The sequence below is a fragment of the Phaseolus vulgaris genome, chromosome 7 (genome assembly GCF_051622355.1).
Source record: "Phaseolus vulgaris cultivar YP4 chromosome 7, ASM5162235v1, whole genome shotgun sequence".
Lineage (NCBI taxonomy): Eukaryota > Viridiplantae > Streptophyta > Magnoliopsida > Fabales > Fabaceae > Phaseolus > Phaseolus vulgaris.
The window spans coordinates 47,762,200-47,775,350 of record NC_143504.1 but is presented as its reverse complement, the minus strand read 5'-3'; the positions used below and the strand labels follow the sequence as shown (position 1 = coordinate 47,775,350).

The 13,151-nt window shown below is 31.1% G+C and overlaps 1 protein-coding gene across 1 annotated transcript; it reads right to left on the bottom strand.

Annotated features, from left to right (window-relative positions):
* Positions 1–4,234: 4,234 nt before the first annotated feature.
* LOC137829643 (zinc finger protein CONSTANS-LIKE 13) lies at positions 4,235–7,121 on the bottom strand. The gene is made up of 4 exons (XM_068636491.2): positions 6,447–7,121; positions 5,852–6,031; positions 5,474–5,751; positions 4,235–4,699 (listed from the first exon to the last, which is right to left on the bottom strand). The coding sequence occupies exons 1-4, from the start codon at positions 6,915–6,917 to the stop codon at positions 4,603–4,605; spliced, it is 1,026 nt and encodes a 341-aa protein (XP_068492592.1). The 5' UTR covers positions 6,918–7,121; the 3' UTR covers positions 4,235–4,602.
* Between the last annotated feature and the right edge of the window lie 6,030 nt (positions 7,122–13,151).

Below are 13,151 nucleotides of genomic sequence, written 5' to 3'. Positions count from 1 at the left end.
CCTCTTTTCTTTACTATTCCCACCCACCATCACTCTTCAATAACTCTTTCCTTCTCAAAACATCCACAAACTAAACTTTCAAAACCCAATTTAATTCATTATATATTCTATAATGTCTAATCAATCATAATATTGTTAGTGTCTAAAATCAAAATTAGTTACCTTATTCTCCTACTAACTTTGCTGCAATAACGAGTTAGCTTTTACGTACTATTTGCACAGTGCACATAATCTATTATTTTATTTATGTTCTTAGAACTGTCTTTTAATAATACGTTTAACTTTATGTGTATATTCTGATCCAGATTTTGATAGGTGGAATGATATATATAATGTGAAGTAGTAGTAGTGGTAGTGTATAACATGGGAGAATCCCTGTGAGGAATAGAATTTGAAAGAAAGAATAGTGTGAGAGAGAGAGAGAGAGAGAAAAGGATAAAAAAATAGAAAGAGAAAAGGAGAATGAGGGATAATCCGGGGCAGGTAAAGTGGGAGAGACAGTAACATTACATGAGGGTGATGGCACCAACATCAAGAGCAACAGCAACAGCAACAACTTATGTGATGAATGGGAAGGGTAAGTAAAGAGGGGTTGGGGTTGTTTCATTGGTTCATGATGGCCACACGTTTCAACTTCATGATCATCATCATTTTTATTCCCTTATTACTATGGTCCTTTGATCATTAAATTCACTCTCATATCATTCATTCTCATTTTACCACTCTTCTTTCCCAACTCTCATCATTATATTACACTGCCAAATGGATGGTGCATGATTAGAAAAGTAACAATCATCCTAACTCCACACTTTTGCTTTCCACCCAGCACCTTTAACTTTACACATTCAATGTCGTAATTTCAAATTCCAATTAACCATTCCCAAATTTCACTCTTCTCTCCCAAATACACTTAGCTCAATCTTCAACTAACCCTAGCCTTTTACCCATCGTCACACTCACTCAACATCACTGCACTCACAACACAACCTTTTAAACCAAACTAATTATACCACATTTTCTTAATACACTTATCTATTAATCACTTCCTCAATGCAACAACTTTATACCTTCTTCAAATATTTATAAAGTATAAAAGCTGTGTTCATTTTACTGTTGTTCTCCATATTTTTCTAACTATCATGCTTTTCACTGTTGCAATAAAAAGTTTGGGGTCTTTTGAAGCACACCGGTTATGATCATTTTACACTTTAATTACGCATTAATATAATTTTTTTCGCGGCAGTAATCAATTAATGGCACCGAATATTACTACTACTCATAACCACATGAAAAAATGTCTGCAAATGAAGATTTTTTTTGGGTGACCTTAATTTACCAAAACAGGTTAATTCAAATGTTGGAATTGTTATGATTGGCAGATCTTAAATAAAAGCATAATTTTGATTAGAAAAGGTGTTTTGTCTTAGATAAACAGTGTGCTGAAAAAGTTTATCTCCGGCTGACGTTATTTTCCACACAAGTAAAATCAATACTTTCTTAAAAGTTAGCAGAAACCAGAAAAAGTTTTAACAAGAGCAGAACACTGTGGACCCACCCGTGTTTGGTATGGGGAATAATTTTTGTGAACCACAGAGGATTGAAAAATATTTTATTATTTTATAAAGAAAAGAAAAATGCTTTTAAATTATTTTCAATGCATCTCTAACCATACAACATTTTTATTTCTTAATATCTTAATTCGTATTTTTGAGACACTAATTAGTAATACTCACATGCATAATATATGGATATATCCTTCTAAATATTATTGAAGAGGATAACTGTTGAAATAAGATTGTAAAAGAATTTGGAAATGTGTTTGTAATCTTTGTTTGTAAGAGTGTGTTTAGATTAGGAAGTGGATTTAAGAAAATAGAAAAGAATAAAATGAAGAAAAAAGAATAAAAAAAAGTAAATTGTTTAGATTAAGAGAAATATAAAAAAATAAGAGGAAATAATTTTTTTATGAAAGTTTATATATAACTTGATTAGTAATAAAATTCTCTGTAACAAATATGTCCAAACATTTATACGTATACCATTATATCTAAACATTGTGAATTTAGCGTTGAATTGAAGTAACATTGAAAATGACAAATTTCTAACGTAGACTTCTAGCACGTCAAAATTCATATTTGTATAAAATCTGAACTCAAGATATGCATAAATAAATAAATAAATAAATAAATAAATAAGAGCACCTAATACTTATTTTAGGTCCTACTCATCATCGCAATAAGTCGTATATAGTAAACAATAACATTTTCTGTTAATAAAATAATCATTACAGTTATTTTAAAATATAAAAGTTTAATAAATATTCAAACACATCACTACACTTTCCATGTTGAAGGGAAGCTGAAAATAGAAGAAAAAAACACTTAGCTTGCTCTTCCCTTCTTTCAATTTTTTTGCTATTTTAAGTAGAATTATATATATATATATATATATATTGTTATTTATTTAATGTAGTTGCATTAATCTGACTTCCAACTTGAAATATGTATAGAAAAATTGATGGGTTTGTAAAAAGTAAAGAATGCGAGAAATTATGGAAGATAGAAGTGATTTTGGATATGAATAGAAGACCGAATTGAAAAGAAAGACAAAGATTGTGTTAAAAAGGTTGTTGGCAATAGTCATCGCTGAAACAGAAATTTGCAGCAAGATCTTCAACGTCACTAACAATCTCTGCTTTTTGGGTTCTATGGTCAAACATAACGGAATACTACCACTACTGTAACTTATCATGGGCCGGGCTAACATTTATGGGTTTGGGCCTACACGTTTCATTAACTTCGCTTCAACACAACTTTGGTACCAAAACTTTACTCTTAATTTAGCCAAATTCTTCCTCACTATCATACCTTTTTTTATTTTAATAATATCCTTTGAAACAGAAATTTAAATTAATAAAACATTTAATATATATTAATTTCATTTTAATAAAAATATATACAAACAAAAAAAGACTAAAAATTTAAGATGTTTTTTAAAATATAAATTAGTAAAATGTGACGTTTAACTCGATTCCTTTTTATTTTAAGAAATCTGGTTGATATTGTTTATTTTTAAATATTAAGAACAGTTAAATAAAAATAATTTATTTGAGATAATTTTTATCATAAAAATATAAGTTAATAATAATTAAATTATTTATCACTAGATAAAACAAAACAGAGCAATATTTTAAAAAGTATTTATTTTTATTATTAGTTTGAGTAAAATTATTTTATTTTTTTAAATTTTTAATTATTCTTGCAGAAGTTCTAAAATTTAAAAAGAAAAAAAAAATCGAAGTTAAAAAATAAAGTAATTAAAAAAATTATCTTTGCCATCAACAACATTGTTGAATACAACAAATTTTCTCATCAATTCTTTCACCCACATTCAAATCATATAAATGTTCTCTCAAAATACTACAGTTAAAAAAAAATAAAAAAAATATAACTGGAAGAAAAACATGAAAATGCATGATGTAGATGTAGTTGAGATTATTTAAAAATATCAAATTATACCTAGAAGAAGAAAGATATGGAAATGTATGATGTAGTTGAGATTATTTAAAAGTACAAAATTTCTATTAAAAAATTATTTAAATTTAAAAAAAAATAAAATTGACTTTTTAAAATAATATGAAGGTGCCTTAGTTTATATGAGAAATTGTAGAGCAAGAACATGAGGACCCATATTTTGAAAAGGAATGGTGAAGTAGGTTTAATATGCTCTTTGCATTATTAATGTCACATCATACGAAAGTCCTGTTTAGAAATTTCTTCTAGTGCACCGACACACCCAAGATGCATTCACCTATTATTTCTGAACGCCTAAGATTTGGTTTCAATAAGATTTGGGCGTCTTCTTGTTTTTAACTTTTTGCCTCAAGAAATCTCACAACCATGGATTTTCTTCATAATACTCTGAAATTAAAATTAGCAATTGAAGTTTTTAGACCACCATACAAACAATGTGATAGGTTTTTAATCTTATCTGGCCTTTTAATTCCATTTCATATTCATATGCAAACAATACTTAATACCTTAAATCAAAGCCTAAAATTGGTGAAATAAGAAGTCAAGAGAAGGCAACAAACTTATGAGCAGTGCAGGCGTAAGTTTGAAGATCTGTAACTTTGGAGCAATCAAAATTGGCCACCACTCCTTACATTTAATCACGTACAAAAGGGCCAAATTATAGTTTATAGTTATGTAAAACTAGCAATTAAAAACACATAAAACACGAAAGAATTGATTTGCATTATCAGACCATGGTAGTCAGAATGCTGCGATTCTCATCCGCTTATACACATAAACACTGTAATGTTTACAAGCCTACTTTCTATTGTCTCTTTCTACTGTACTCAACCCTTTCATGCACCACTTCCCTCCTTTGCTGCACATCAATTACCTCTTCAACTTCCCTCTATCTCCTTGGAGCCTCATATTCTAGTGAATTAAAAGAAGGGAGAAAGCAAGAAAGTTCAGTTTGAGACAAGAGATGACAGAGACATCATCAATCTAAAAACGTGGCTCTCTCTTCAACATGCTTTCTCACCAACTCAGAATTACAGTTCTCATGTAATTAGCAACAACTAATTTACTGTTATTTCTGTGTCTCATCTTTCACAAACCGACCCTTAACTCTCATCCTGCTTTCTGCCCGAACTTTTCGTGATTCGTATCTGATGTGCTTGTCATACCTGTTTTCCACGTGAAGGATATCAATTCTATGAATCCATCTTCCAATATAAGTTTATATTATATATATAGAACACTCATCAAGAACATGCACATATCTACTCATATCTCAGATTGGTTTTCCACCAATCCAACGACTTATTAAAATTGCAGAAGTTGTGATCAACTGCAGAATCACACCCGTTTTCTTAATATGCTGATAAAAGGACAGTAACAAGATAATTTTCTGGAATACTACTATGCTGACTATATATATGCTATTGATAATAGTAACTATTGGATTCATGGAGATCCACCTTACTAGTAATAATTGATTCATAAAAAAATTAGTGACAAGTTTAGCATGCATAAGGTGTGGTGTTAAAGTTGGTCACAATGCAAATGAAGTGTAATTAATATGACAGTAAACTAGAATTGAACTTGGTAGAAAATTAAGCTTTAGTTTTTCTTCATGTTCATGCTTTTGATGTCTTTTTCTTCTCCTAGTTTCTATTCATTGACAAAGAAGTATATCACCACAAGGTACTTCCTCTCGATTCAAATATAAACCATAAAAAAGATTGTACATCAATTAAGTATAAATAAATTTTAATTTTTTATACTTTATTTAATCTTAAATACCCTTCACCAATTACTTTTCAAAGATTTCGGCACCGCATAACAGGTGCATTAAATTTGGCTGGACTTCGCCATTACATTAAATTTGTAACAACATAGCATAGATTCATAATGTATAAAGACATGAAATACACGACACGTGGCAAGCAAAGGAGTACCTTCTTGTTTTCTTCTTCTCTCTGTAACGCAATAATGCTGAATCTCTTTCATGACTTGTTAACTCATAAGGAGTAGCTTTAGGAGTAGGAGACAGGTTTTCAGCCTTCAAATAATTTGATGGTTTTCCTTGGTTGTTACAATACGTGTGAGTTGCAGGGATTGTAAAAGTTGGATCTTTAGCTGAAGCTAGCTCGCTATAATCACTCACTGACGTATCAGAAGGAACAATTTGATTTGCACGATCACTGCTTTCTCCATGCCAACAAAACACACCTGCCTGCACATTGGGAATTTCAGCTTTGCTTCTATTTTTTCTAAGTTATGTGAAAGGTTATATTGTTCCATGGTAATAATCTTAGGACTATTGTAAGGTTTACCTCATATGAAGGAAACATGTTAGCCTCTATGTCACGTTCAAAACCAGTAGACAAGTTTTCAAATTGCAGTTGTGGTTCAGCATCTACTTCTCCATGAGTTAAGTCAGGCTCCAACTTTATTAGTTCACGAAGCTGACTCAGAATTTCTTCTTTCTGTCTCCCGCACGCACCCTTATGATTCTGATTCAATAACAATATCCTGAAACATGTCAAAATCGTAGCAATACTCAAGGATTTTCATGTGCACTTTTTAACATCCAAATTCCAAAGAATCTAGAATCCTCGCAGTCAAAACCAATTATCCAAAGACGTAATAAATAAATAATCCACAAATTAACAATTTTGAAATAGAAACCGATAAGTATGAAACTAATGCAACTACTTCAAAATACAAAGAAACATATGTTGTTTATAATAGTTTTATCCTGTTAGAACAAAATAGCTATTTCAGTTACATTTTCTATTTTCACAACCAAATAAAAAGCTGTTCAATCTTGAAAACACTTTTGGAGTTGGTGCGAACTCAAGAATATAATGATATCCACAATGCATAACTTGACGCGACCAGGAACAAAATTAAAGTGAAAACGCATACCTTATAAGAAGAGGAAGCAATCAAATCCTCAAAACCAAAAACAGAAGGAGAATTCCACACGTGCAATTCGGAAAGGCCATCATCATGGGAACTTTCCCCCTCGGTTGAAAGCAGAGATTTTTCAGGAAGACCCAAAATCATTAACATCTGAGTCACAGAAGGGCACCCAGAGAACCCCTCAAGGGGTCTCCGTTGGTGTTCCTGAGACAGCATGCGGTTGTTATGGCTTTGGCAGTCACAGTTGTGGCAGAAAACAGAGTTCTCAGCATAACAGAGGACTGATGCAGGGGAATCACCACACCCATCACAGAGGTGAGTGCGCGAGTGCTTGGAAAAAAGTTGGTTAGGGAAGTGAATTTTGCGGTCACATAAGAAACATAATTTTGCAGAATCAGCTCTGCAATATAGAAGAGCTTTGAAGTCCCCACAATAGTCGCATGTTCTCTGTTTTTGATTGGGATAAGCACTCATGTCTTCTTCCTCTTACCTTATTATACTCTGAAACACAGATTACGCGAAAACCTGCGTTGCTTTGGAATCTGAAAGGAGGGGTTTGAGACGTGGCTTCAACGTTCCAACTATGTAAGAGGAAAAGGCAGAGGATACAATCATTTGGAAGAACTACTATGAAAAAGATGGTTGACTTGGTAAAAACAAACTACCAAAATATTGTTCTAATAGTAGAAGGATGTGGGTCCCACTCAAAGTGTCTTTTTAACTTTGCACTTTTCTCACATTCAAACTATCAAAGAATATTCAACTCATTATTAATTAGTTATCAATAATGCAATGGCAATAACAAGCTAAAAATAAATAGAACGAATATATAGTTACACAATTAAAAAAATTAAATATAAAAAATATTAAAAGTATAAAATGAGAAAAAAATTCCATGTCCTTAATATCATTCAACCAATTCTTCATATGAAAGTGGGTAAAATGTGGTGAGGGGTATTCCAAATATAGATTTTCTTAAGGGGAATAGGAGTTTAGTTTTATCAACTTTTTATTGTATTTAGTTGTTGAGATGTCAAAATTTTATAATATAATTTATTGTGAAAAATATTTTATTAAAAAAAAGAGTTTTGATTATGGAATCTTCTGAATCATGCCTGATTGTCATCCTCGCTACGGAATATCCGAACTTGTTGTCGTGTTTTTATTTCTTTTAACTTCCTTTTTTGCACGCAACGCATAGCAAACTCCCCTTCACTAAAAGTAGCAATAACTTTGGCATAGTTTAAAACATGTATTTAAAATGAACCCTAATTATAGATTTAGTTAAAAGGGTACCATAATGATTGATAGATATTATTTTTTTTTACTTTAGAATTAAAAACTGATTAGTTTGTTTATAGTATAATTTAAGTGGGGTTGGTGATCAAAGGACAGAATGTCCTGTGTTAGAAAATTGATTCATGTGCGATGTTCAAAGCACGAAAGAGTAGAAGAAGGCGATTGGTTAAGATGGTGGTACGATGTTGGCTAGGTTGATGTTGGAATGCAAGTAGGCATTGATGAACAGTGATTAAAGATGACAAGAGTGGGAAATGATGGGATTAGAGTGAAGAGAAGGGGGGGCCATAGGAGATTTCAATTCATTTTTCAGTACCAAAGTTCATATGGGGTGTTTGCCCGTGGGCCCAAAACTTCTTTTTTCTCAATTTGTGGGTACGAAACTTGGGCTCCACCCACACAACTTAATCATCCAAACCATTCATTATGAGACCCAAAAGAAAAACAACAAGTCAAACTTTCTCTTCTCATCAAGATATCACTTCTGTAATCTTCATTAGTCGTTGATTGTTGATTACTTTATCATTCATTTAATCATTATATAAATGTTGGATTGTTGAAACTTGCAAGATGATATTATATAGAATGATGAATTAGGATACTTCCAAAATCAGAGAAGCAACACCCCATATTCCATCTCTCATATAAGCTATATGATATCTTTTACTAATTTTATTAAAGAAAAAGTTTATTAAAATTGGAGGAAACTTTTATATTTTTTTGTGTTTTCTCTTTTGAAAATGATTTTGGATAAGCTTATACCAACATATTCGCAAACAATGTTTAAATCATTAGGTACGGACACGACTATCATAAATAGCTTATATTTATTTATACAACTTCTTTATCCAATTAAATTAAATGTTTTATTTTTGTAAGAACATAATCAAGATAATCTCTTATTTGCTAAAAAAAATAACTAAAGTGAGGAATTTTTTTTAAATAAATAAGCCGTGCCAAATTGTCACGATTTTATTGTAAAGAAATCATGCTAAGATGAACTGAAATTATGTCAATGTGACACCAATTCAGTGTAATTAGTTTTCAAATGAAGTTATGTTAATATTAATTAAAATCTAATTATACTAAAATTGTGTCAAGGTGACATAACATACCTATTTTGATAATTTTAATTATTTTGATAATTAATTTATAAAATTACCATAGTTTGGTAAAAAAAGCACTCATTGGTGACATGCAACCAACTGTCAACTTTGACAAACACTATATAATGTTTAACGAGGTTATGACATCCACCATTCTCACTCACAAATTCTTCGTGCACCTTCATACCTTCTTTCTACACCTACATTTTTTTTTAATTTCAACAATATCTGTTGGAGAGTGTAGTGTCTTCTTATTCATTTTCAAGTAGTGGTGGTTGTTTGAGGTGACTAGTGGTGGCTAGGTGGTCAATGTTGGTGGTTGAGGTAAGTTTTGTCGTGTTTTTACTTGTGATGGTGGTTGTGTTTTCGTTCACTTTTTTTTTTTCATTTTTTTGGAACTCTCACAAAACCTAGAAAAAAAAGTCAGTAAGGTGCAAAAATGGAGGACAAAATTAAAAAAAAAATTATCTTCACACTGATAATGTTGAATACAATAAATCTTCTTGTCAACTTCCCCCACATGCTCAAATGTTGGAATTGATCTCTCAAACATTACGATTGAAGATAATTAGAAGTGTTGTGGTTGAAAAGGAGATATGAGGATGCGAAGGTGTAACTGAAGTTATTTAAAAATGTAAGATTATATTTCACTTATAATTATTTAAAATTTTTAAAAATGTTAAAACTAAGTTTTTACCATTAATAAATATGAAAGTGGAAGGAAAATTTGACTCATTACATTCAGAATTGCATTTCGCTAGACCCATAACTTCTACGTAAGGTTTTGTTTCCATTTAAACGCTTTCATTAAAAATACATAGAATAGCACGTTGTTATTCAGGTTGGTGAACCTTGTAAGTGCTTTTGTACACTACATTAGTTGCCATTATCTTCATTCAACTTCACATCACTTTCAAATAAGACCACATAAACTTTGCCAGATTAATTGTGTTCCAATTTTTGTTTAACTGTGTATTTTAGTTATGATATTGGTTACTTTATATATTACTTAATGTTGACGACCACATTTTGGTTGTTCCGTCCAACTTTAACAACAACCATGGACTTGCATGCATAACATCTTTTGGAATTTCACCATAATGAATTATGGTGACACACATAATTGGATTTTTTTTAATCAAATAGGAGTAACTTTTTAAGAAACATTACCAAAATGAACATATTTTTAAAAAAATTACTTATACTGGTAAGTCATGTCAACATGACACGACTTTATTATAAATAAGTCATGCACGTATGACAAAAGTTTGAATTTATAAAGGTAAAGTTGTGACAGTTTATCACGACTTACACAACTTTAGTATTAGAGAAAAAATCATGTTTGACTCACGCAACTTTGATTAATGTTAGTTGAGATTTATTTATTTTTATTTTAAATGAAGTCGTGTTAGTAAGACTAGATTTTAATTGTTTTTATATTTAATTATACTTGTGGAATGTTTACACGACTTTTTGTGTATGATTTATTATTAATATTAATACATACATTTTTTATATAAAAATATTAATGTATTAATATTAATTATTTATATAAACATATTATTTTTGAAATGTAAAAAATATATTGTCTATAAAATTATTTAAAAAAATAAGACCAATAGGTAATTTTATAAAAATTATAAAAAAAATAAAATATGTTAAACTATATAAAATTATTATAAGGATTGTAGTTAGGAATGAAATGGAAATTAGGTTGTTATATAATAATATTTTTATTATATTTTGTATGATTGTGAAAAAAATAAAGATATAAATCAATAATGTAAAATTAAAAAAAATTAATGATAGAATTTGGAAGCAAATTTTATTTTCAACTTTGTCTATATTAACAAAGTTTATATGACTATGAACGCAAGCATTGCATTGTTCAAATTAACCTTCTCATAGAAGTCTTCATAACCCAGTTCACGTGTTTTAACTCAACTAACCACACACAAGTCTTGTTTTCTAATCTAAAAATAATTCAAATTTTAATTAGTTTTCATTAATTTTAAACTTAAGTTTATTTTTTGAGTATACATAATATTTTTCCTAGTCAACCACATTTGCATACAACCCAACATCATCCATATTGACTCACAATGTCCTCATAGGGACCCGATAATAAAGGTGATAACAATGACCACGAAGACCTAGAAAACAACCCTATAAATTACTTGGTATAATGTAATATAATTTAATTACATTTCCATTCTTAACTTTCTCTCTTTCTTTTTCATTTTGTGGTCAAATTTATAGTTTCAATTTTTTCCAAATTTTCCACATTTAATTACTAATATATATATTTTTGTTCTAATTTCTAAAACATTACCTATAACTCTTATTTATTTTTCAACTGCACAATATTAGAAACTAATTTAGAAACCAATTTTTTTTTAGTTTCTAGAATGGTCTCTAATTTAGTTAGTATTGCAACTAATTATTTTGGTATCTAAAAATTTATTTTTATTTCATGATTTTCTTGTAGTAGAAACAGTTTAGGGCGTTGCATGCTTGGAATACAACGTGGATTTAATGATATGATAAAAACAATATGGAACTAATGTACTGGAAAGGAGAATTATATGGTAATAATAAAGTTATGGAATATAGAAGTTTTTAGGATTATAAATACAAACAAACATCACATTGTCAGACAACTAGGAAAGCTAGATAAGTTGGATAATGAAAGTAACTTATGATATAAGGATTAAGCATATGAAGCTACTTAGTGAATTTAAATTGGTGTGTAACAAAGAAATCTCAAACCTAAAACAGAAGGTGACGAATAATTGGTTAGAACAGGAATATATCAACTTTAAATACTTCCTTTTTAGGATCAGATGGAGAATAATAAAAAATGAGTTAAAAGGCGTGGATGTCCAAAGCAACTGGTGTGAGGAACTATCTAAGGTCGAACAAGTTGTACAAGAGTTTTTTTTTGGATATAAGTTCAATGTTGTTGAGAAATGCTGTTGAGAATACTAGCATTAGGCTTGATAAAATTGAATTTCCAACTTTGACAGAGTACGATAATAGGATGATCATAAGTTGTATTAAAGAGGTGAAAATAAAAGAAATAATTAATGAGTGTGGGAGTGCAAGAAGCTGTATGCCTGAAGGTTTTAATTTTCACTTTATAAAAAATAGTTAGGATACTCTCAAGCATGATATAGTCCAAACAGTGACCGAGGGATGCAATGCATTATTTATAACTTTAGTACCTAAAAATGAAAATCCAATGTGAAAGTAGGCCTATATTCTGATGTAAAACAGATTCTAGCAAAACAGAAAACCTAGAAACAGAGCATGTGCAGAAACGAAAATCTGAGTGAGTGAACAAACCTCTGAAACCCTCGTTCGTAGAGGACCAACGCTCGGAACCCTCGTTTCTCAGAGGTTGAACGTGGGATAGAGTCCCAACGTTCCGCAACCTAAGGGGACCTCCAGTAACGGTTCCTACCTTGAATGGGTCTTTTAGAACGTGCGTGCTCTCAACAGATCCAATCTGCTCCGCACTCTCTGGAAAGACGTAGTCTTTCTCTCCGCAAACTGCTCGGAACCGCCTTGACCGTGGAAGCAGAGTTGCTCATGTAGTGGGATGCGGTTACTTTTTTCATCTATAAAAGCCACAACCCTTTGCCTCAGAAGACACAACTCTCACTCATCTTCTTCATCTTCTTCACCCAACACCACCTGAAACTCCTCTTCCTATCAGCTTTAATTTTTAGTTTTCTCTCTCATCTTTATTAGATTATTTTAATATTATAAAACTTTGGGTTCCATTGGGTATTACTCTTTTAAAGAGTAACTTGCTAGTTCTGATCCTCGGAAATATCCGGGAAGTTCCTGTTGTATCCTGGGGGACTTGCACAATACACCGCGGATAAGTCCTTACGGACAGTGATTACTCACGCCTCGGGAAACCATTTTTTGTTTGTTTTAAAGCCTATTTTACTACAATCGTAAGGACTTATGGCTGAAAATCCGAACAACAACGACAACACCGCTACGGGAACATCAAATGTTGTTTCCACAACGCAAACCATTTTTGCGAAACCATTTCCGGACGTCTCCAAAATTGAAGTCTTCACCGGTCAGAACTTCCGGCGTTGGCAAGAACGCGTGTCCACCCTATTGGACATGTACGGAGTTGCTCATGCACTTACAACTGCCAAACCTGACTCAACCACGGCTGCGAAACAAGTTGACGACTGGATCCATGCGAATAAGGACACTTTACTCAGTGTGTTATCTAACGATCTATTCGATGTTTATGCTTCTTATAAGAATGCGAAAGATA